This window comes from Chaetura pelagica, unplaced genomic scaffold, assembly GCF_000747805.2.
Source record: "Chaetura pelagica isolate M959 unplaced genomic scaffold, ChaPel_1.0 scaffold840, whole genome shotgun sequence".
NCBI lineage: Eukaryota > Metazoa > Chordata > Aves > Apodiformes > Apodidae > Chaetura > Chaetura pelagica.
In genome coordinates this window covers 272,588-297,555 of record NW_009951813.1, presented here as the reverse complement: position 1 = coordinate 297,555, position 24,968 = coordinate 272,588, and the positions used below count along the sequence as shown (strand labels likewise).

The following is a 24,968-nucleotide window of genomic DNA, read 5'->3' as shown; positions in this document are numbered from 1 at the left end:
AGCTCTCCTCTGTGATGTCTGTAAGGAGTATGGCTGTTTACAGAAGTACTTGCACTCTGTCTCTTCCCTCTTCCCCTCCTCCTCGTTTGAAACTGCCCCTCTGTCTCTTCTGGGGCATGTTTGGCAGGGAGCTTTGCATTTCAGATTTTGCCCTTTTTGGTTTGCTTTGAGAAATGACAACCCCGGGTGAATTAAACATGAGTTTGAACACCACACAGAAGAAATGTGACTGGCAGTCTGGCTCCGAGTGTGACACAGGGAGACAGCATTTTCTAGGGTGCTCATCTGTGACAGCAGGGACTTGAAGCCTCTGCTTTCTTTAGGGCTTCACAAATGATTTTTCTGTCTCTCTCGCCATTCCCTGGGCATAAGAACCTCTGAAAGGAAAAGGAAAGGGGAGCATGACAGCAAGGTTGTTTATGTGAGCAGTAAATCCTGCTCTGCAGAAGGCAAATCTTGCAATGGAGATGTTTGGGCTGTGCTGCTCTTCAGTAGCCACATTTAAATGAACTTTAGTAGCTCATATTAAATAATTTGTAAAGCACTTTTGGGATACTGCAGCATCCAGGTTCTCTGGGTAACATACCCTACTAATGTTCCTGCAGGGTTCTTCAAAAGAAACTATTGCTAGCTAATAGTCCTGATAGTTACATCCTTATTGTACCTGCATTGTGAGATGATCAAAGAGGGAGGAAAAAACCAATATTGCTAAACTTTTTTTTAACATATCTGTGTCTAGGAGAAGAATAAATCAAATAATATGAAAAGCCGCAGAAACACTAAACCAATAAAACAAGGTGAGCTAAGCTCATAGTCTCTTTTCTTTAATGTTTATAGATTATTTTTTTTTACTATTTATTATAAAGTGAATAATAGTAAACAGAAGAGGAAAGGACAGTAGAGCTCATTTCACATTCAGAATAGCTTATTAGGTACATAAACCTCTTACCATAGTGAGTCTTCTGAAGTGTATTAGCAGGAATATCCTGGATTTACCTGCATGATGGGCACAGTGGAGAGGGTGTAGAAGGAGACAGCCTGATCCAAAGCTCACTGGAGACAATCAGAATCCTGTTTCTATTGACTTTGGAGAGCTTCGTAGCCACAGACTGCAAATGCTAAGTAGAAAATAACTTATAAACAGCCTGTGATTGATTATAGACTTTGAGTTGAATGTCTGATACACCTTAAAGGAGTCAACGTATGGAAACTGGGGGCAGGCTTTTAATATACATTTAAAAGGAGATTTTCTGTGTGTATGACCATGGTCCTGCTAGAATGAATCCAAGCACCTGCCCAAGTTCTTGTTTTCATCATCTATGCACTGGTATCTGCCTCTCTAGTAGATGTTGTATTAGCAGATTATAAATATATCTCTCTGTGTGTGTATATATATAAATACTGTGAACTGAACAAAGATTCCCTTGGTTTTTCATTTGTTTTGTTTTAGGTTCATTTCAGCTGCAATTACCTGCTTCTTTGTGCTGTCTTTTAGTTTATATCTAACCCCTCATTCCTCGGTGAAATATCATTTCCACAATTTTAAATTACTATCTCTTGTCCAAACTTTACAGTGGCAGCTTTCCATGGGCAGCTTGCCAGCAGCTAAAGTGCCACCTTTCATTTGATGTGTGATATAATTTATGTATATATATATTATTTTAATAAGAAATTAGCTTGGTTTTCCTACTGCTGGAATTCATACCTTTTCTCAAAAGTTGGATAACACTGCCTCCTTTGGGGTACAGCAACAGAACAGCCTTGGTGTGTGCACAGGAGGAAGAGAAGAGAGCAGAGCAGGAGGCATTTGAAGGAAACACTCATTCTTCTCTTCGTTTTTGATTGCTTAGTTGTTCCTGGAAAGAAGAAGGTTTGGAACTGGGTTTCCTACCTAGAAGAGGAACGGATGCCAGCTGCTCCCCTCAAACTGTTCAGAGAGGTTGGCAATTTTTTCAGCTCTCTTGCTATGTTTCTCTCAGGCAGCATCACAGAATTACTGAGTCAGGCAGGTTGGTTTGTTCCCAGCACTGAAGCTCTGTGGAAACAAGTGTTAACCCCCAAAACCAGGGTGTGAAAAATGCTGGTTGAGCCTCACTCAGAAATAAACAATGGCTGTTCTGATCTGCTTTGGGTAGCTCTGGATGTTTGGGCTGTTAGGCAATCTCCAAGTAATGCTGGAGAGGGACAGCTTAATGTCTTTCATATGTCCTGGCCTTCATTTCTGTTGTCCAACAACCCTTCCAGCCTTCCTATGTAGAAAACTGCAAGTCAGTGAGCTCTGGGAATCTTGTGTCAGTGAGACTTGATGTCTCAAGTGACTGTTAGGACTGTTAGGGTGGAGTTTGTTGCCTCTGAAGGTGGGAGAGGGTGAGATCAGTCCTGCTGGAGCTGCTGCTGCACCCCAGTGCACCAGCCCATGTTCAAAGTTCAACTCCCAGTCAGCTCTTCAAAGCCAAGGGCTGTTGGCACCTTAAAGAGGGAGGTGGGAAGGAGTCAGGTACCTGCAGTGGGTGCAATAAACCATTTGCAATTCCAGTTCAGGTTTCTTTTAAGCCTTTACTATGTAGTTCAGATGTTCAATTTGGATTAAATGGAAAACACAAATGTTTTCTGGAGTGACTGTGTAAACGGGCTCCAGATCAAACATGCCTTGTCCCTTCTACCTTCTGAAGATGAGAAATTACCTTTTGGGAAAGCCTGGACTCTTGAGCTGGTGCTGATACAGGCAGAAAGATTTTAGCCTTCCTGGCTTATGGTTTTTGCCAGCAGTCTGGCAAAACCTGGGCTGTGAAAGGTATTCTTTTGTGTTTGATGAGAGCTCATTTCTGCATCTGCTGAAAGATTTGTTCATAACTTATTGCAACAGCCTTGTGGTTCTGTGTTTTTGAGAGATTAATTAGAATAACAAGTAAATCTGAATGTGGTGATGGTGACATTATTGATCTCTGTAGCTGTGCCTGTCTATTAAAGCAGCAATCATTTAGTGAGAGAGTGTTTTTGTCTGAGTTGAAAATGTGAAGCCTTAAGTGTATCTCATGGCTGCTGTGCAATAGATTTTTGTCTTCAGGAATTAAAACCAAATGTGTCCTTCTTCCCCCTCTGCCTCACAGTATCAATCATTCCCAGAAGGCCGAAATGGATTTAAAGTTGGAATGAAATTGGAAGGGCTGGATCCTGAACATCCCTCTCGATTTTGTGTTCTCACAGTGGCTGAGGTAGTTGCTCTTCCTGTCTTTGGTTTCCAAAGTTCCATGTACATTGAGGATTTTCCTCAATAAAAAGTAGTAAGATCTGAATAATAATACTTTAATTAATTAATGGTTAAGAGGAGTTTGAGGTGACAGTGAAGGAATGTGGTTAAGCATCTATAGCTGAAATTCTACTGTCAGATTTTTGCAATTTTATCTTACCATAGTAAACCTGGTAACTGCACACAGTGACTAAGTATCAAAAAGAATAGTGCAATTAGGCCCTGAGAGAGTATCTGAAGGGGCTCCAGGAAAGCTGGGGAGGGACCTGGGACAAGGGCAGGGAGTGGGAGGACAAGGGAGAGTGGATTAAAACTGGAAAAGGGAAGATTGAGGTTGGACACAAGGAGGAAATTGTTGGGTGTGAGGGTGGTGAGAGCCTGGCCCAGGTTGCCCAGGGAAGCTGTGGCTGCCCCATCCCTGGCAGTGTTGAAGGGCAGGTTGGATGGTGCTTGGAGCAACCTGGGCTGGTGGGAGGTGTCCCTGCCCATGCAGGGGGGTTGGATCTGGATGATCTTTAAGGTCCTTTCCAACCCAAACCATTCTATGATATGATATGATACAAGTTGAAGTGCATTTATGCTTCTTCAAATCTGTGAAATCTGTGTTCATCTGGTATAGACATAAATATTCTCCTTTTTACTTGTCTCCAGATACTGCCACACAGGAATATGTGCATGAGTGTGGAATAGGAGGCCAGTGAATTTAAACTGTCCAGTTTTATTTTCAGCTTTTTGAAGTGAGGAAAGAGGAGCATGGAAACTGGGAGACACAAATGAGGAAAAATAAAACTAGGATTTTGAAAAATAAATGAGCTCTTCAATTTACTTTAATCAAAATATATGAGTGTTTGCTTGGTGTTTTTCTTGGGCTTCTTTATAACCCTTTATGCTAATCAGGGCTCCCCTCATTGTAGGTGAAAGGGTTCAGAATGAGATTACACTTTGATGGTTACCCCGAGTGTTATGACTTCTGGGTCAATGCTGACTCCTCTGACATCCATCCTGTTGGCTGGTGTGAAAAAACAAGTCATAAACTGCTCCCTCCTAAAGGTATGGAAAAAAAAAATAATGGAATGGTGGACAAGAAACCATAAATTCTGCTAAGAACTAGTTGTCCTGGCTCTGAATGTGTCATTTTTAGTAGGATTTCATTGTGGTACTCGATCTGAGTGGCTTAAAGGGAAGAAGTGGAACTAAGATGGTGAATAACAAAAGAAGAAAACAGCTTCCTTATGATATTCCCAAAGATTGATGTTGTTAGTCAGATTAGAAACCATTGGATGTGCCTGTAAAGCAGGGAGGTTCTTTGCAGTTCAGAACTTGCTTCATTCTTGCATTCAATTTCCTAGAACTATTTGAAGGTTGAGATGAATGATTGGACATTATAGTGAAAGAGAGATGTTTTAGCTGAAGTGCAGAACCCCTGCAGGCTGTGGAAGGGCAGTTCCCATGCACAGTTCCTATTCTTCCCAGGTAATCCTCATTTCTGGGAAGAAAAAAACCAACCTGATCTGAATGTAACAGGGCTGTGTAAAACCATCTTTTTCTCTCTTTTCCTAGGTTTCAAGGAGGGAGAATTTAATTGGACTTCCTATTTGAAGAACTGCAAAGCTCAAGCAGCTCCAAAAAGCCTTTTTAAAACCCTCAGCACTGTAAGTGAGGATATTGAATACAAGATGTTTCTAATAGGTCTGATGCTAAGTGGTATTTGACTAGAATAATTATGTGGTTTTGTTATGCTCATGTCAGAGGTGCACCATGGTACAATCAGATGCAAACTATTTCCTGCTGTGATTTATTTTTTAAGATGGGGAAGTGAGTACAATTTTTCTTCCTTCCCCCAGTCACTGGCTTTCCAGGGAGAGAATTTGTATTTCCCTTCCTCCCTAATACTGGAGGCAAAGATTTACTCTACCATTTATTAAATATATTACAACAGTCTTGTTTTGCTGTGCCCCTACAGTCAAGGTATTTGTGTCACTTTCCTCTAATTTAGTAATTTCCAAAATAATTTCTGGTTTCCAGCAGCACACTCATATGTGCCATGGGAGCATTTTTCATCCTTCAGCCACTGTTGCTTTCTGCTTGGTCGTTAGTTCCCCTTCCTGTACTTCCTTTATGTGTCACTCAGATGACACAAAGTCATGGTCTGGTGGATGTGACACTGCTGATGGACTGAGCACTGACTCCAGTAGGATCAGGGCCTGACTCTGCAGCTCTGTTCTGCTTCTGAGGCACCTGTTTTCCTTAAGACTATAACTTTTCCAGTAATGAGAAAGGACTTGCTACACAGGCTGGGAGAGCTGAGGGTGCTCAGCCTGGAGAAGAGAAGGCTCCAGGGAGACCTTAGAGCACCTTCCAGGGCCTGAAGAGGCTCCAGGAAAGCTGGGGAGGGACCTGGGACAAGGGCAGGGAGGGAGAGGACAAGGGGGATGGATTAAAACAGGCAGAGGGGAGATTGAGGTTGGAGATGAGGAGGAAATTGTTGGGTGTGAGGATGGTGAGAGCCTGGCCCAGGTTGCCCAGGGAAGCTGTGGCTGCCCCATCCCTGGCAGTGTTGAAGGGCAGGTTGGATGGGGCTTGGAGCAGCCTGGGCTGGTGGGAGGTGTCCCTGCCCATGCAGGGGGTGGGACTGGATGATCTTTAATGTGTCTTCCAACACAAACCATTCTATGGTTCTGTGATTGATTCTATACTCACACTTACCCTCATCCATGCCTGACCTAGCACGTGGCTGATTTCCCTTCCCAATGTCCTGTTCCTCAGCCTGTCACACCCTCTGGTTTCCGACTGGGAATGAAACTGGAGGCAGTGGACAAGAAGAACCCGTCGCTGATGTGTGTCGCCACCATCACGGACATGGTGGAGAACCGCCTGCTGATCCACTTTGATAACTGGGATGAGAGCTATGACTACTGGTAAAGAGATGCTCTGTCTAGTACATGTCTGCAGGTGGACTGTGGTGTCTTTTGCTCTTCCACTAAGGGTAATATCTAATATCTTAAATGTAGTCACTGAAGTTGGGATCTTAAATCAGTTTTCAAGCATCCAGTGCTGGAGTGAGTCGGGAGAAGGGCAGTGAAAGGTCTGGAGTACAAATCATATGGGGAGCAACTGAGAGACCTGGGATTGGTTAGTCTGAAGAAGAGGAGGCTGAGGAGAGACCTTGCTCTCTACAGCTTCCTGAAAGGAGACTGGAGTGAGGCAGGTGTTTGTCTTCCAAGTAATAGGTGATAGGATGAGAGGGAATGGCCTCAAGTTGTGCCAGGGGAGGTTTAGATTGGATATTGGGAACAATTTCTTTACAGAGAGTGGTCAAACTTTGGAACAGGCTGCCCAGTGCAGTGGTGGAATCACCATCCCTGGAGGGCTTTAAAAACCATGTAGGTGTGGCACTTCAGGACATGCTTTGGTTGGCACAGTGGGGTTGGGTTGATGGTTGGACTTGATGACCTTTGATGGTCTTTTCCAACCATAATGATTCTACTTTGGGTTTTCACAAAGTACCAGTTGCCCAGTAGCTTCCCCTGCTATTGGAGAGCCTGTCACTAGCTCAATGTGAAGCCATTGGGGTTGGCTTGAGCTGTCCCTGGAGCATCTGAGGTAAAAAGGGATGGAGGTAATGCAGCTGGCTGCCTCGGGTCAGGTCAGGAAATGTTGATGTTATCCATTCCTCTGGCAGAGGTAGAAGGATAAGCTCCACTAGTGACACCACCTGGAATTAGTAACATTCTCTCCTCCAGGACTAGTCGTGGCTGTTGCCATGTCTTTTCTGCAAACTCACATTTGGAAGCTGCAGGACTGAAATCAGTACAAATCTTTTCTATTTGGCTTCAGCAGAGTTTGGCCAAGGCCCTTTGCAAATAAAAAACATTGCCAACATTTAGGCTTTTAAGTCCTGACCTGCACTCCAGTTGTTCTGCATCTGAAAATCTTGATTCCCTGCCCTCATGCTGGGGCCAGGTGGAATATTAGTCAGGGAAACATTTTCCCTCTTTGCTCTGTGTTTTCCAACCTACATGATGGAGTGAGTTCCTTTGAATTTGTCTGTGAAAGAACCACCAGGCACAGCCTTATCAAAACAACATGGATTTGATCAGCATTCTGTGTTCTCCCCCTCAGCTCATTTTGTTTGTTGGTTTGTTTTCAGATGAGGCACCTGTTTGGTGGCAAGTCAGTCTTTTCTTTCTTTGCCATAAACATGTCATGCAGAGCTTTGTGACACCATTTGCAAGGTTTTAGATCTTGTTCCTGTACCATTTGAGCCCTTGGTGCTTTGTTTCCATGCCATGTTTTGCTGGCAGTTTGAAAATTGTAATGGGAAACACAAGCAAAGAAAGCTTCAAAGTAGAGCTTGGCTGCACAGGTTTTTTCCTTGATCAGACAAACTGCTTTGGGCCCTTCCTCAGAGCAGATGTGACAAAAGGGCCTGTCTCACGTTGGCCCATAACCTTCTTCAGGACTTTGAAGATCTTAAGATGCAGTAAAATTGGGAACCAGGCAAACTCCCACTAGGTTTCAGCTAGAATTAATGGAAAACTTGCAGTTCTTGGCAAAGACCTGAAAAGTGGGCTGCATCACCTGCAGTGTGGGCAGCAGGGCCAGGGAGGGGATTGTCCCCTCTACTGTGCTGAGAGCCCCCTGGAGAGCTGTGTCCAGGACTGGAGCCCCCAACACAGGAAGGACATGGAGCTCCTGGAGAGAGTCCAGAGGAGGCCACAGAGATGATCCAAGGGCTGGAGCAGCTCTGCTCTGGAGACAGGCTGGGACAGTTGGGGTTTCAGCCTAGAAAAGAGAAGGCTCCAGGGAGACCTTAGAGCAGCTTCCAGTGCCTGAAGGGGCTCCAGGAAAGCTGGGGAGGGACTTGGGACAAGGGCAGGGAGAGAGAGGACAATGGGTGATGGATTAAAACTGGAAGAGGGGAGACTGAGGTTGGACATGAGGAGGAAATTGTTGGGGGTGAGGATGGTGAGAGCCTGGCCCAGGTTGCCCAGGGAAGCTGTGGCTGCCCCATCCTTGGCAGTGTTGAAGGGCAGGTTGGATGGGGCTTGGAGCAGCCTGGGCTGGTGGGAGGTGTCCCTGCCCATGCAGGGGTTTGGATCTGGATGATCTTTAATGTCTCTTCCTACCAAAACCATCCTATGGTTCTATGGAGTAATTCCCCCTTTCTCCACAGTAGTGCTGTTTCAGTTAGGGATGAGGGTTTATGATTCTTTGCTTTCTATGCATTTTAGGTTGAATGATCAATATACAGGCTGAACTTGCTGGCAGGGGGAGCTTTGTTCTTGTTTTTTTAAGCACCAAACATTTTCCTTTTATTTCTCTACCTTTTGGGGCAGCTTGGATGCTTTAAAAACTTGGCATTCTAAATCCTAACGAGGCGATGCTTGTCTTTTACACCATGATCCCACCCACTGAAGCATCTGCTCACCCAGCTAAGGCCTATCAGACAGCTTTTGAGATTCTGCTTTTCTTTTTACTTCAGAATTGACTGGTGCCAACTTTCCCTCTTTGATTCAGGTGTGAAGCCAGCAGCCCATATATTCGTCCTGTTGGCTACTGCCAAGAAACTGGAACCCCCCTGACAACACCACTTGGTATGTTAAAAGTGAGACTTATTTCCTGCCTCAGTTAAAAAAACCCCTGTGAGCTCCATCTTCCACATAACTACACATTTCCAAGTTATAGGTTCCATTCAGTACTCCCTTCTCTACTGACAATATTTTTGTTGATACTTTTGTTTTATGGCTCTTTCAAGAATTGGGATTGATCAATTGGAACTGAATTTGATATCAGAAGGGAAGGAACGTGGAAGTATTTGCAGCATTTCCTTTAATGTGAGCTGGAAGAAAGAGGAACTTGGTCAAGTTGGGTTAATTGTTGGACTTGATAAAGGTCTTTTCCAACCAGAACAATTCTGTGAACCAGTGTCATGATTTCATAGATGATAAGGTGGAATTTATGGAAATGAAGGAATAACTGAGGCTACATCTCTTTTGTGCTGCCCTGGAATTCAGTAAATAAAGAGAATGTTGGCAAAAGGAAAAGGACAGACCTTCTGGGGAGATGAATGTTGTTTTCAGGCCTTGAGAGGGCTCATTCACCTTCAAAATAACAAAAAGTAAAAAGTGATGTTTGCTGTTTGCTGGATTGACAGCCCTGGAGCAGGAGTTTCTGTAATTATTGTGGATCAAGTTTAGTGGACTGGGTGACACTACAAGATCCCTCTGCATTAGAGAGATTAACCTCTGTGCCTTTGCTGCAGAGGCAGAAAGGGTTGTAAATGCTCCCCCTCAGTTTCTGTGGGAAACAATCCTGGGGCTGAAAAAACACTGAAGTAGGAAAGGGAAAAAAAAGTAGAGTAGTTTCTTAAATGTAGGAGTTTCTTAAACGGGAGAGACATCTGGTTGTTGCTAGAGTAGCAGACCCATGTAGGTGTCTGAGGTGATGGTGAAGCCTTTTCTCTCCAGACTGCTGGGTTCCTCAGCTATGGGTGAGTAGGTAGCAGGAGACAAGAAGTTTCCACAATCTTGCAGGCACTCACACATCAAATAGTTGATAAAATAGGAAATGAAGGTAGCACTGCCTTTGCACATCACAGGATCCTTTGACTGACTCTTAATTGGCAGCTTTTTCTAGACAAGCAGCCTTGATTAAACTGTAGAGAAATAAACTCTTTGAGCTTCTCAGGTCAGAGCTAAAACCTAGTGCAGAAGTCAGGGAGGCTGCTCCAAGTGCTGTGTTTGAATAAACAGGCCACTATCCATTGTTAAGTGCTAAATTAACATCAGAGCCATGTGTTTCATAACTGGTTTTCTCTTGTTTGTAGCAATAAATGTGGGGTTTTCTTACTTAAATGGTAATTCTCTGGTTTGTTTTTTTTCAGGATACAAAGATTCCAAATCCTTCTCCTGGGAGAAATACTTGGAAGAAACTAATTCCCAGGCAGCTCCAGCAAGAGCATTCAAACTGGTTGGTGAATCTTTGGTTGTCCCAGATCAGGAGGGCAGGGGAAGCTGCTGTTTTCTACCCACTCTTGCTAGATGCTTTGTTTGATGGTTCTTCACCATGTCTGTGCCAAGAGGGTGAAACTGGGATTTCTGTTTCAAGATCATCTCTTGTTGCTGCTAAAGGAAAACACACAGCAGACTGCAAAATCTTTATGGTTTTTTAATTGCCATGAAAAGCTATCTTGGAAAGGATTTATAATTAAACATTTCCATTTGCTCCATTTGAAGGGAAGAACCTTCAGTCCACACAGATAATTGGGGCTGTCAGAGGAATGTGTGAAGGAGAAAGCTGGTCTGCTCAAGGTGTGTGTGCATGTGTTTGGGGGGAATGAGAAGTGGGCAGTTCCTCCCTCAGGTGTCCCCTCCACATGAAGTTTTAAAAACTTCCCTCAAATAATTGTGCAAATCCTTCTCCCCCTGGTTGGTGAGGCAGGAATTTCAGTAAGGAGTTTCTGTCAAGGACTTACATGTTCTAATATAGATCTTGGTTCTTCTAGGGAGGAGCCAGCTGTGCCCTCCACAGAACCAAGCCTTCTGACAGATGATAGAGCATCTCTGCCAGACTTCTGGAGTCAGATCATTCTGTAGATAGATCTGCAGATGGTTCTCTCAACCTTGGGAGCAAGAGCTTTTGATTCTTACTTCCGAGTTCAGTGCATTTATCTCTAAGCTCACTGTGAGCAGAAACAAAGCACAAGCCTTTAAAATAACTTCATTAAAAACTCCTCAGACTTTAAAGTTGATTTTTATTTATTTCTTAGCAGCTTCTCCAGCACCTCTGGCTCACCTTGCTAAACTTTAAAGACTTGTCTGTGCCTTTGTGACACTTGTCTTGATTCCTTTCGAAGAAGTTAGTGTGGCAGGTTAATTCCTGCTGCCCTCCTGTATCATTTATTGGTAAGCTCTTTGAGGCTGAGGAGGAAAAGTAATCATGAAGGCCTCAGATAAGGGAGGTAAAAATCCAGCCAGACAAGTTTGATAATTGCTAGATTGCAGCAGGTGTCCATTCAAGTGGTTGTAGGTCACAAGGTGGATGTCAGGGAGTGGGAAGAGGTTGGGTTTGCCTCTTTAGGGAACTGTAAGGCCACAGCTGGAGTTAGCAGCAGGACGATTGAATGCCAGAACATCCCTGGGATTAAGGTTTTCTAGAGTTGGGCAGACAGCACTGTGGATCATGCAGCACATAAAGCACCTCAGAGCCAGGGTGCAGGATGGTGAGTGAAGCTTCTCAGTTGGACACTTTGTTGTCCCCAGGGCAGGATCAGCCTTTTTCTGAGCCTTGCTTGTAAAATCCCAACAGTGTTGGAAAATGGGATTCTTGAGAAACCAGGGTGAAATACTGTAGCAGTTGGTCTTCTACACAATAGGGGAACAATAGAAGTAGTTTGGTAGAAACAAATATTTTGGCAAGATAATAAAACTCTTCCTTTACAAAAAGAAGTAATGAAGTACAGCCTGTGGAACAGCCTGAAGCCTGAAGGAATCTGCCACTCCAGCCCTTTCCACAGAGCTTCAGAATCAGAGAGCCACAGAATCCCAGACTGGTTTGGGTTGGAAGGGATCTTGGATCATCTCCATGGCCTCCTCTGGACTCTCTCCAGCAGCTCCATGTCCTTCCTGTGTTGGGGGCTCCAGAGCTGGACACAGCTCTCCAGGGGGTCTCCCCAGAGCAGAGCAGAGGGGACAATCCCCTCCCTGGCCCTGCTGCCCACACTGCTGGGGATGCAGCCCAGGACATGGGTGGTTTCTGGTTCCAGCACACGGTGCTGGGTCATGTTGAGCTTCTCATCCACCGTCACCCCCAAGTCCTTCTCCTTGGGCTGCCCTCAATTCATTCTACACCCAGCCTGGATTAGTGCTTGGCATTGCCCTGACCCAGATGCAGGACCTTGCACTTGTCCTTGTTGAACTTCCTGCAGTTTGCACAAGCCTACCTCTCCAGCCTGTCTGGGTCCCCCTGGATGGCCTCCCTTCCCTCCAGTGTGTTGGGAAGTGTCACCTGAAGGTAGCAGGACTTTGCTCAGGACAGGGAGCATTTCCAGCCCTGAGTAGTCTCTGCTTGGGATTCTTCAGAAGTGAAGTGTCTTCCCAAGGGGGAAGGCAACTGCCTTGTCTGCGTCTTTTCTTGTTTCATGCACACTCTGCAGCCATTGTTTTGTTCCTCAGATATCTGGCTTGGAGAGAATAGCAGAAGGGTCAATTCTGCTCTCATGAAACTACAGAAAATAAATTAGCATCCAATACTGTGTTGGAGAATGAGACAGAAAAAAAAAAGGGCATTTGATATATTAACAGTTAATAGAACTCTTTCAAAATCAGACATTGTTATTTTTCTGGCTTGGTTGATCTGAAGTGCAAATGCATGGCCCAGGTATTGATTTTTTTTTTTATTAGTATTATTATTCCAGCTAGCAATTACAGGAAATCAGTACATAAATATATGGCTTGAGAACCAGAACAGACATTTCTTACTGAATGAGTTTTTAACAGTTTTATCTTGTATAGCCTGGAGACACTGATCATCAGCACCAGATCTTAGCTCTGGATTTCTGCTTCCTTCTCTACCCAAAAATGCAGGAACCAGCCTAGTTGTCAGCATTGCTATTTCAGCCCATTGTCTTGGGCTGTCAATTCAAAACCATTTATAAGCTATTGCCAAAAAGGCAGCAACCCTGCAGAAAGTCATAAACAAACAGCCCTGTGCATCTTCTGGGCAGGTTTTTGTTCTCCAGCCCTCAGGCTCCTTCCTCAAGGAACATGGGCAAGGTTGGCTGGGTCAATAAGATGCTCTTAAAACTAAAAGCAGTTTAGATTGTTTGTCTTTCAGTGTGTTGTGTGGCTGAAAGCCTCTGGATAAATGTGTGTCCAGGTGAAGAGACCAAAGAGAAACTTGAGGTTTGGAGCCTGTAATCCCCTTAGCTCAGAAGTGGACCTTCTTCCCCACCCCCTGCTACTGGAGGGAAGAGTGATTATCATCATCTTTTCATTATCCTGATCTTGTTCAAAGGCACAATTTATCATCTCTTGCTAAAATCCTGACCTTTATGTGCAGAAGTAAAGAAGGATGTGTTCTGAATGAGGATCCAGTGCTCCATAACCCCCAGCTGAGGAGGTCAGAGGAGGAATTTGCAGTCAGTCATTTAAAGATAAATGAAAAAATTAGGAAACACTGTCTTACTTAGAGGTTTACATGAGTGGGTGCTGCACAGGGCACACATCAGGTCAGAGGACAAATTGGAGTTTTTACAATGTCATTTGACTGCTGGGTTTTGAGAGAAGGGTAAGTCAGCAGCTGCAGATGGACTGGAAATGCTTTTGGGTCCCAGCCCCACAGTTCTTGACAGTCATTAACAAGCAGATGCAGTTGCCATCCTCAGCAGTAGGTGTAACCTGCTTACTGAAGGGAACTGGAATGTCCAAATGCCAAGAAGATTGTCACATATAGTGTAGGGACAGGAGATGTCACATGTGGTGTGTTCAGGTGTGAGACAGTGCTGAGCTGGCCTCTCTCCTTGTCAGATAGATCATCTCCCTGCTGTGTCAGGTTGTTCTGTTGTCACCCTGCAGAGTCTGTCCCTCGGGGGAGCTTGTGGTAGTATCTGGCCTTTTTTTCTGGTAGGGGAGCCCCTCTGGCCCTGGCTGTGAAATGCTCCTCTGCACTGAAAAAGCTCAGGCTTCCTCTCCAGTCGTGTGGGGCTGCTGACAGGCAGACTGCTTCACCCTCTAGGAAACTGATGCTAAGCTCTGCAGCAGGCTGCCCTGTGCACTCGGGCCAGAGCTGAAAGGCATTTGGATGGGAGATGGAAACTTGAGCACATTTTATTCAGGGCAGGTGACTAGCTCTGAACACCCAGACCTTTTAGCATTCTGCTTGCAATCCTCTCTCGCAGCGTCCTGCTCATGGATTCCAAGTTAATACGAAGTTGGAGGCTGTGGACAGAAGAAATCCCATCTTGATAAGAGTGGCAACAATAGTTGACAAAGACGACCATCGCATCAAGGTATGACCTTGCTTCAAAGTGCAGAGGCCTCCTGCTGAGGAGTGTGGTGATGGGCAGAACAGGAGAAATACCTGTTTGGTATGAGGAGCAGCAGACAAATACTATGCAAGTGATCTAGCCTACAGGCCTGCCCAGCTGGGAATTCATAGAAACCCAGACTGGTTTGGGTTGGAAGGGACCTTAAAGATCATCCAGTCCCAACCCCCTGGCATGGGCAGGGACACCTCCCACCAGCCCAGGCTGCTCCAAGCCCCATCCAACCTGCCCTTCAACACTGCCAGGGATGGGGCAGCCACAGCTTCCCTGGGCAACCTGGGCCAGGCTCTCGCCACCTTCACAACCAAGAATTTCCTCCCCATGTCCAACCTCAATCTCCCCTCTTCCAGTTTTAATCCATCCCCCCTTGTCCTCTCCCTCCCTGCCCTTGTCCCAAGTCCCTCCCCAGCTTTCCTGGAGCCCCTTCAGGCACTGGAAGCTGCTCTAAGGTCTTCCTGGAGCCTTCTCTTCTAGGCTGAAACCCCAACTATCCCAGCCTGTCTCCAGAGCAGAGCTGCTCCAGCTCTCACATCATCTCTGTGGTTCCTCTGGATTCTCTCCAGCAGCTCCATGTCCTTCCTGTGTTGGGGGCTCCAGACCTGGACACAGTTCTCCAGGGGGCTCTCCCCAGAGCAGAGTAAAGGGGAAGGATCCCCTCCTTGGCCCTGCTGTCCACACTGATTTGATGCAGCAGAAAATTCCAGCTCTTTCACTGCAAAACTCAGCAAAATTGTTGGGTTTTAGCATGTTAGGGTGTCCTCAGAAAGCAATGCAATTAAAGAAACCATTGTGTTCACACAGATTTAGTCTTTAAGTATAGATTGTGCACCCTGTGGGCTGTGCTTCTTGCTATTTTGGAGTGTGTCACCAAAAATCTGGTGGTTGTATAAAACACAGAAGCAGAGTCAGGGAGACAAAGAGTCACACTGAGCACAAAGGACAGGGAGTTGCACCTGACTGAAAGATGGGATGAATCAGCCCCAAGCTGAGCAAGGTTTAAAGTAAAAGCTGAGTCATGACCTTAGCTGTATCTCTGACTGAGACTTTGTGCTTCTTTTAGATACATTTTGATGGCTGGGACTCCAGTTATGATTTCTGGGTGGATGCAGACAGCCCTGATGTCCACCCTGTGGGCTGGTGTGCAAAAACTGGACATGCCTTGGAAGTCCCTCTAGGTAAAGTCGATTGCATATTGTAATGTGGAATAATTTTGCTGTTCTTCTTCAAACCTGCTTTAAAAAAATTTGTATAATTTGGTTTTTTGTTGTTTTGTTTGTTCCCAGGTGCTGGTGCTGGAGTGGGAACAGTGGGACAAGCGTGTCCCACTCCCGGCTGCCACGGTGTCGGTCACGTCAGGGGCCCAAGATATGGGACTCATTATACGTATGTACAGGAGATCTTTTTATAGGGTTACAGAATCACAGAGGGGGGAGGGGGTTGGAAGGGGACCTCTGGAGATCACCCAGTCCAACCCCCTGCTAGAGCAGGATCCCCTGGAGCAGATCCCACAGGAACACGTCCAGGTGGGGTTGGAATGTCTCCAGGGATGGAGACTCCAAAGCCTCCCTGGGCGGCCTGTCCCAGGGCTCTGCCAACCTCACAGTCAAGAAGTTTATCCTCATATTATCTTTACCCTCCTGTGCTCCAGTTTGTGCCCATTACCCCTTGTCCTGTCACTGGGCACCCCTGAGAAAAGTCTGTCCCATCTTCCTGACACCCCCTGTAGACACTGATCAGCACTGATCAGATGCCCCCTCAGCCTCCTCCTCTCCAACTGAACAGCCCCAGCTCTCCCAGCCTTTCATAACAGGGTTCTCTGCCTGTGAAAGTCTCACTGCTGCCCACAACAATAATGCAGCAACAAGCTCCTGCACTGCACTGAAATGATCTCAGGGTGTTAATTCTGGAGATAGTTATAACTGCAATTGCAGCTCCCTCTTGTGTCTAAATGTGCTGTTTCACCATAAATCCTGTTTATAGCAGTATAAACTGCAGTGCAACCCAACATAGATTCATTCACTCCAATTTTTACATTCCAGCATTACTGAAGGAATTTATTTTTTTGTAAACTAATACACCCCAAACAGCTTGCAAGGAGGCAGTTAAAGAGGGAGGGAATGTGAGCAGGCTCTTAAAGTATAAGAGTGAGGAAAGCTAGTTTGTTTTGTGCTCTGCCTTTTGATTTCTTATGTATTCTGGGAAGAGGAAGGCTTGTCTCAATTAAACTCTTTCAAACAGCAAGAAAACAACCTCAGGTGGGAGGTCTGAAGATCTAGTAGTGTATAATGTGGTAAAGAGCTTTGAATTTCTCAGAGTGAAAGTTGCAGGACTCTCTTGTTTCATTAAATAGTGCTCAGACAAGCAGGTTACAGAGGAAGAGCTCTCTTCCTCTCTGAGGTGACTCTACAAACACGACTTTGGTTCCTAATTCTGCCACGTACTCCCCAGCTTTCCCATACCTAAAGCTGGATAATAACATCTCCCAGAGTGGTTTTGGCCTCCTCACTTTTTCTGCCTTTGTGATGGAATATCTGCCTGAGGCACAACTTAAAAACATACATCATCAGCTCTCTCTTTTTTTATCTTTCTTTTCCACAGGTTGGTTGGCTGCCCCTATTCTGATGTGAACCTCAACAGAGAGAACTTGTTCCAGGACCGCCTGGGTGGGGACAGACCTTCCCCCAGCAATAACATGCAGAAAGCCAAGAGGCTGGAGACTCCTGGCCCATTCCTGTTAGGAGCAGGAGAGTCTTCTCAGGAAGACTCTCCACAGTCCAGGTGAGCTGAACCCTTTTCTTGGGCAGATACTGGGGAGCAAAAGCATTTTCTAAGACTGAAAACCACAGGAATTGGCTGGTTTGTTCCTCTGTAGTGTTGACCTGTGCCCCAGACACTCAACACAGAGCAGTGCACTTTTATACCCTCATGTGCCTTAATAGGTTTCTTCATTCCTTAATCCTGCTGTTCTGGTCACATTCCAACAAAGGAAATTGCATTCTGTCTCCATAAATTTTTTTCCTTGCTGTTTCAATTTAAAATATATTCTTTTCTTTGCTTTCCTGTCCTAAAACTGTCAAGCAAGATTATTTTGCAGTATTAAACTGGAACTGCAACCCACCCCAGAGCTGGCTGTGTTACCCTGCTGGGGTAATGACTGTGTCTGTGTCACTTGGCAAATAAGTTGAGTTCCTTCAGATATTTTATTTCCTTGCATGAAAGTCTTGGAATTGAGTATCATTATAGCAAACTGGGCATTAGTTTTTGGACTGCAGGAGGTGCTTAAAATGTGTCATGGGTCAGACCTGGACATGAAAGCTTTTATTATTGTCACCAATAGGGCAAGACTTTTGGTCTTTGTTGCATGTGAAGGCTTATATACATTTGAAAGTTAATTTATTTGCTTAAATTTATAGCTTCTTAAAGATATATCTGGCCAGAAAGAAGGAAAACTTCCCTCCCTGGCACACATGGCCAAAGTTTGCCTCCTCCCATCCCAGAAATGTGCACACATCTCAATTTCCTAACTTAAACAACCAGAATTGGTTGCATTTCAATGGCACAGTTACCATAAAGCTCTCTCAGGAGCTTTGGGGTTCTCCCAGAATAAATGGCATTCCAAAATTATAATCTGTTTCTATTCTAACTCTTTTATTTCCTGATAGTGGTAGGTCTGAATTCAGTATGTGAATCTGATACCACCCTGCTGCTTGTCCTTCCCTGGGCAACCACATAGCCCAGTTTATCCATCAGACTCCTTGATGGAGACTCTTCTATGTTCTCTGGAGGCATCCAGAGTCAAAAATCTGAAATAATTTCACCATACCACATGCTTCAGTGGGTTTCCAGTAGCTGCTGGGATCAGAGCCTCAGTCCACAGGGGCTGATTTATTTCTTAAAATCTCTGTCAATCCCTGCTGAAGAGAAAAAAAAACCCACTTTGTCCTGTACCAGTAGTGCTGGTGGGGAGAGGAAAGATTCTGCCACTAGGTGGTGGCTGCTGCTCTCAGTTGCAAGGAGCAGCCAGCTCTGCTCTCCTGCTTGAGCAGAGCACCGAGGATGTCAGCTCTGCTGCTATCATCTCTGTCTTTCCAGAAAACCTGCACAAGGCAGTGAAAAGTCGTGTCAAGGCAGTGAAAAGTCGTGTCCAAGCAGCGTTCCCAGCCCGTCGGAACAGTCAGAAAACAATCATGAGAGAGACTGGGGAGAAAAGGATTCCTCTGCAGGCATCAAAGCCAAAAGGAAGAAGTAACTAAGATTTCTGGGATGGTTTTGTGCATTAGAAGTTGTGTTCCTTGATGCTGCTGGCTCTGCCTGAAATACAGATGTAGAACATAACTTAGAACAGCCCAGTTTGACCAGAGGTTTGCAGCACAGGGTTTTAGGATGCCATGGGAAATCTCCTTTCCTCCTGTTATTTTGGGCCCCCTCTTTCCTGCATTAACCCCAAATCTCAGTTCTAGCCATGAATTTAGTAGCACAGTCCTTAGCTTAGAGAGAGTTCAGGGGCAGAGCTGTTCTTCAGTTTAAGAGAGAAAAGTTTTTGCTTCCTAAAAGTCCCATAAGTTTTGTATAGAGAAGAAATTATATTACATATGTAATTATTATTATTATTAGTTGGTGTATCTTCTGAATTGCTTTGTAATTGATGCTTTCAGGCTTGGGAGTTCACATGCCTATATAAAGTTCCAGCTGGCAAAACAGGAAAGCAATGGGAAAGGTTGGTGACACTTTTTTTTATGTGTGTGTGTGTGCATAGATGTACAATATACTACAGTCAGAAGGAGCATTTAAAACCTTACAGCTTTTTTGCTTTGATTCCACAAGTCAAGAGGAAGGAGATGATGGTCATGCTTCCTTTAAAATGAGGAGGAAGAGCGATTCCACAAGTCAAGAGGAAGGAGATGATGGCAGTGGTAGTCATGCTTCCTTTAAAATGAGGAGGAAGAGTAGAATTACTTGGAAGTGAAAGGTTAAATACTTTGTAGAGTGAGGCTTCGTAAGTATTAACTGCGAAGAGAAGCTCGTGCCATCTCTTGGACCATGGCCTGCTCTTCTGAAGTGACAAGGAGTTTTGTTCCCCAGTCAGTGACATTTCTGCTGACAGAGCCAGCAGAGGTGACCAGGGAGGTTTGCTCAAAACCTGGCAGATAGTTTAAGTTCATAGAATCACGGAATGGTTTGGTAGGAAGGGACCTTAAAGACCATCCAGTCCCACCCCCTGCATGGGCAGGGACACCTCCCACCAGCCCAGGCTGCTCCAAGCCCCATCCAACCTGCCCTTCAACACTGGCAGGGATGGGGCAGCCACAGCTTCTTTGGGACCCCACAGGGTATTCAGAAACATAATCTGCATCCTCTTGGGTGGTGACTTTTCTAAGGTTTTCCTAAAGATGACAAAGAAAACAAACCATTAAATAGAAAAACAAAGCCTTTTTTTTTTTTTTCCTGGTACGTGACAGGTTAAGTTCTAAGAGCAGCTTTCTGCTATCACTTTAGCAAACCATATGCTTAACTTTCAGATTTACTATAAAAAGCCATTTCAGAGAACTGAGCTGACCAGGCTTTTAGGAGGATTTAACATGGTAATAAGTCTCCAATCAAAAATAGCTAAGCAGGCACAAACTGGGACAGGTGCCTAGCTGGTGGTTTTTTCTTTTAATACTCTTTCTTACCTAGTGCTGCAGTCAGAGCTGGGGGAGTCTGCCAGCCAGCAGTTGCAGTTACAGCTGGCAGGGGAAGCTGTCTCTGCTCTCCCTTTGCATTCACCTTAGAATGTTGGGAATCAGAGGAGGGAATTTCTTCAATAATCCTGGAATTTCAGCATTACCCAGAGCTTTCATCCCATCTGTGTTGAAACAATTAGAACCTGCTTCCTTCTCAAGGGGCAGATAACTTGTTTAGATCATGGTTTGGGTGCCTACCCCTGAGGAGTTGGGCTTAGTGAAGAGAAGTGGGGTGGAGGCAGTGCCCACAGAGCAGGGATGAGGCAGTGTAGGAAACCTTGGGCAGCACTGGGATCTCCTGCAGCAAGGAGGAGGGGGCAGTGGCAGCTGCTGCCCCACCAGCAGTGAGGCAGGTGAGGAGAGCAGGTGACAACCAGCAGCAGTGTCCTCTGCCCTGGAGTCACCAGGAGCATCACTTTCTGAACTGAGCAGTTGAGGCTTTTATTTTTTTAAACCTCTTTGGTCTCGCCAAGAAATAGAGACCTGTATTTGATGCTGTCCCAGATCCTTTAGGGAGGTGGGAGACAAGGTAAGCTGGGGACAGGGAGTGACCTTTTGCTAGGAGAGGCTTTCCCTCCAGCAAGGCTTGCACTTGGGCTAGTGAGGAGCAGGCAAATCATGGAAATTGGCCTTCTCCTTTCAAGTGCTATTTTCCTCCCTGCTTTACCAGTAGCGACTGGCACACCCCCAGATCCTCACACACCATCCTGCTGCCAGCCGTGTGTGCTGGCACAGCCAGCCCAGAAGAGCCGAGCAGCATTCCCAGCCTTCCTGAAGGCAGGAAATAAACCCGGAGTTTTGTACGGTAGCCACGGGATGGCGCTGGGCACCCTGCACGCAGGGCTGGGGGCGAGGGGCAGCACAGGGTAACCGCTGTCAGGAGAGAAGTGTTTCCCATCTTGTTTCCATCCTCTGCTCTGCTTCCTGTTGTATAACCAGGCACGTCCCTGTAGGACCATGACTCTGCACTACTGAGTGATCTCATTAGGGAGGGGTGATTGCTTCCTTTTTTATTTATTTATTTATTTATTGCCTTGATTTTGCAAGCTTGACACATGAGGAGGGAGTTGATGTCTGGAGGTACCGTGGAGCTCTCCTGGCCTGGGGGTCACCTGGGAGGGGAGCCCAAGCCCTGGGCTGGCAGGCAGGGTGCTCTTTGCAGGCTGGGTACAGCTGTGAGCTGGAACCATGCCATCAATTTTCCAGCTGAAGATGCTGTTACCAGAACTCCTCCACCTTGTCAATAAAACGCTGCAAACATCTCTCTTAGCAGCATGACATCATTTTCCAGAGAAGAAGCTAATGATAAAGCCTCTAGCCTGGCAATCTTCCTTTTTCTTTCCCCTTCTTGGGAGGGTGGGAAGGACACCCTGGAAGCTCAGTGTGCCATGCAGGGCTGCCTGCTCACCCTGCCTTGCTTTTCATTCCAGAGTGTGATCCTTCCTCCTGCTCTGTTCTAAGTGCTCCTACTTGAAGCCTGGCTCTGACTTGTCTCGTTTCCTTTTGCAGACCCTGACCTGGATCTCCAGCAGGCCCTCCACCAGTCCATCTTCATGCCTTCCCTGGCCTCCAGCCCGACCCACCGCCTGCACCTCTGCTGGGAGCAGCACTGCAGGCTGTTGCCAGAGGTCTCGGGCCTCACGGCCAAACACGTGGCCAAATGGAGTGTGGAAGAGGTGAGTTACCTGGTCCCTGTCCTGGAATGTGGGGTGTGGGAATGCCAGAGCCCTCCTCCTCTGGAGTGCTACTTGGAGACATCTTTATTTCCCTTCCTAGGCAGTGCTTTTCGTTGCTTTCATGTTCCACAGCTGACTCAGCTAGAAGTTAGACCCAGTCCCTTTATAAGGGAGAGGAGGGATCCCTATTAACCCTCTGCTGTCCATGACTCATTTCCCTGAATAAGATTCCATCCCTTTCTTTGTTTATTTACCCCTTGATCTTTCAGTCCTCAGGCCAGAAGGAGGATTCTGAAAGCAAATGCCATTTCCCTCTTATCTCACTCCCCCTCTCCTGTGACTCTGCTGCTGATTCACTTTTACACTGCAGATAATTCCCAACTGCACTGTGCATGCCCACTCCTCCTGCATCTCCCTGCCTGATTCCCCTGAAACAAAACTGCCCACAGCCTGACCTGATTTCTGACAGAGGTAGCTGTGCAGCTGGGGATGTGTCTCTGCACTTCTAGCTCTTGAGATGTCTTCTGTAATTAGGTGGTGTGTGAAAAAGCCAGTATCTTCTGTGTGCTGAGTCGTTGGTTTTTTGCCTCAGTACCTTGGGCATAAATAATATTTGTTTCTCCACTTGGGAAGTGGGGACAATTTGGATCCTGGCATTTATTCTCAGGCTGTTTAATTCCAGAGAAATGTGCTGTGATGTTGTTCTTGCAAGGCTGTAAGTGATCTGCAAAGCAGGAAAGAGGTGCCATTCTTCATGATGCATAGAGGAGCTTTAGAGACTTGTAGAAAGTGCCTTTTCCCTAAGTGCCTCTTACATCAGATAAATCCAATCTTGACTTTGCTCTCTGTGCTGGAGGACTGCTGAGAGGTTGGTGGGATTGCAGTGACACAGGAGGTGGGAACCACAGCACTTGGGAAGGGGACAGAGCAATTAGGGTGGCTCTTTTAAAACTTGGTCCTTTTTTTTTTTTTTGGTGCTGGGTTGTTTTGGTTTGGTTTTTTGGTAATGAAAAGGTGTGTGAATTGTTTTCATAGCAAGGAGGAGAAAAAATCTGAAAGATTTGCTGTTCATACCCTTATTGAGAGAAAGCTTCCAAAGATTTTTCCAAAAGGCCTTTTAGAAAATCAACAGAGGCAGAAGCAGCTGATCCTCTGACATGAAAATCAGAATCTCTTATTTGGGATAAAACATGGAGGCTGGTTCACAGAAGAACAGAGTCAGGATAGAAGCCAAATTAGATCTGTCCTTTGCAGCTGACCTTTAGAGCAACTGCTAGGTATATTTAGCTGGGATATTAGGCTGATAAGGGATAAATGTAAACAGGAACCACAAGGCATGGATGCTGGACACTCCGGATCTAGTGCTTAAAACCTGGAATACACTGAGCTATGCTCTGTGCTGCAGCCTCAGACAGCTGGTGAAGTGTCAACTGCCAGCAGGAGTGTGAGTGGCACGTGAGAAAGATGAGTAGATGCAGCACCACAATGGACTGGCTGCAGTCCTTGCAGGTCTTGTCTTGAATTTCAGTCAAGTGGATCTGGTTTTCCAAATGATGTTCATCATGAATTCCCACAGGAATCAATTTGGCCTCAGCAGGAGCACTTGCAGGATCAGCATGTGCAGGGAAATGCAGCCACAGGTCTGGGAGATGAAAGCAGCAGGACTTGGTGTTTTAGTGAGGCCAGAGTGGATTGTTCTGTTGGCATTTGGGCTCCAAACATCTTCCCACAGGGCAAACATTTGCCTTTGAGTTGTGCTTTGAACTCTGCTGCACAAAGGAGGCCATTCTGCTGGTGTGGCACAAGAGCAGTGGGGCTGTAAATTCTCCTTTGGTTTCAGACCCAGGAACTGTTTTTTATTTATAAAACCCACATTAAGGAAAAAAAAAAAATGCTGCTTTAAATCCTCAGTTGGTTGAGAACAGCTGAAGTGGCAGAGCAGCAGCAGTGTTTAGGGAAGCTGAAAAACTCCTGCTAACACTGAACAGCCAGCAAGCCTGGTTACTTTAATGTAGCTTTGTTCATGTTGAAAACTTCCTGTCATCTTCTCAGAGCACACGATCTTGAATCACAGAAGAACATCAGCCTAAATTGAACATAAGTATCAGAAAATACTTCTTAGCTGTGAGGGTAACAAAGCCCCAGGAAAGGCTGCCCGGGGAGGTTGTAAGTCTCCATCGCTGGAGACATTCCCAACCCACCAGAATCCTGTGGGATCTTCTCTAGGGAATCCTTCTCTAGCAGTGGTTGGACTGGATGATCTCCAGAGGTCCCTTCCAACCCCATCACTCTGTGGTTCTGTGTGATCAATACGTGCTCAAGTTGTATATTCATTACTTAATCCTGCATCAGATGCTCATACCTTGTGAAGACACTGTCCTTGTGCTAATTGCCTGTGAGTTACTAAATCCTAGTTAAACCCAGCTCCTCTCTGCAGGGACTGTCCCTTCTGCTGTACCTTGAGTGCTGTGTGAAGCCACCTCACCAGCAAGGTGGACCAACCTGTGCTGACTGCAGGATATCACATATCTGGGATTGCATCAGCACCTTCCATGTGGCTTGCACAGAGTTTCCAAGATGTTCCCAGAATTGCATACCAACCTTTCCACCCCCCTTCCTTTTCCTGATACACAGCCATGGTATGAGACACTTCCACCAGAGAGCTGTGGGCACTGAGGTTGTTAACAGCAGGAAGGAAAGGAAAAGCCCTCAACTGCCTGATCCCACTGTGCTCCTGACCTGTCCAGCAACTTTTCCAACCTTATCTTGAGCTCTCCAGCCTCATCCTTTCCCTTGGTTTGGGGCTTTACTGCCACAGTTTGGGGCTGTGTTGGTTTCCTGAAGTGAGTCCAGAGGAGGCCACAGAGATGATGGGAGGGCTGGAGCAGCTCTGCTCTGGAGCCAGGCTGGGAGAGTTGGGGTGTTCAGCCTGGAGAAGAGAAGGCTCCAGGGAGACCTTAGAGCACCTTCCAGGGCCGGAAGGGGCTCCAGGAAAGCTGGGGAGGGACCTGGGACAAGGACAGGCAGGGAGAAGACAAGGGGGGATGGATTAAAACTGGCAGAGGGGAGATGGAGGTTGGAGATGAGGAGGAAATTGTTGGGTGTGAGGGTGGTGAGAGCCTGGCCCAGGTTGCCCAGGGAAGCTGTGGCTGCCCCATCCCTGGCAGTGTTGAAGGGCAGGTTGGATGAGGCTTGGAGCAACCTGGGCTGGTGGGAGGTGTCCCTGCCCATGGAGGGGGTGGGACTGGATGATCTTTAAGGTCCCTTCCAAC

General features: G+C 46.0%; 1 protein-coding gene across 1 annotated transcript in view; it reads left to right on the top strand.

Annotated features, from left to right (window-relative positions):
• LOC104398164 (lethal(3)malignant brain tumor-like protein 3) overlaps positions 1-24,968 on the top strand; it is a 33,596-nt gene that overhangs the window by 1,328 nt on the left and 7,300 nt on the right. The window contains exons 3-17 of the mRNA XM_010008218.1: positions 740-797; positions 1,851-1,939; positions 3,111-3,215; positions 4,165-4,300; positions 4,811-4,902; positions 6,017-6,168; positions 8,771-8,847; positions 10,137-10,222; positions 14,151-14,261; positions 15,358-15,472; positions 15,581-15,680; positions 16,896-17,075; positions 18,390-18,542; positions 18,953-19,014; positions 21,530-21,696. Coding sequence (XP_010006520.1) covers positions 740-797; positions 1,851-1,939; positions 3,111-3,215; positions 4,165-4,300; positions 4,811-4,902; positions 6,017-6,168; positions 8,771-8,847; positions 10,137-10,222; positions 14,151-14,261; positions 15,358-15,472; positions 15,581-15,680; positions 16,896-17,075; positions 18,390-18,542; positions 18,953-19,014; positions 21,530-21,696 — 1,683 coding nt within the window. The remainder of the gene's footprint in view (positions 1-739; positions 798-1,850; positions 1,940-3,110; positions 3,216-4,164; positions 4,301-4,810; positions 4,903-6,016; positions 6,169-8,770; positions 8,848-10,136; positions 10,223-14,150; positions 14,262-15,357; positions 15,473-15,580; positions 15,681-16,895; positions 17,076-18,389; positions 18,543-18,952; positions 19,015-21,529; positions 21,697-24,968) is intronic.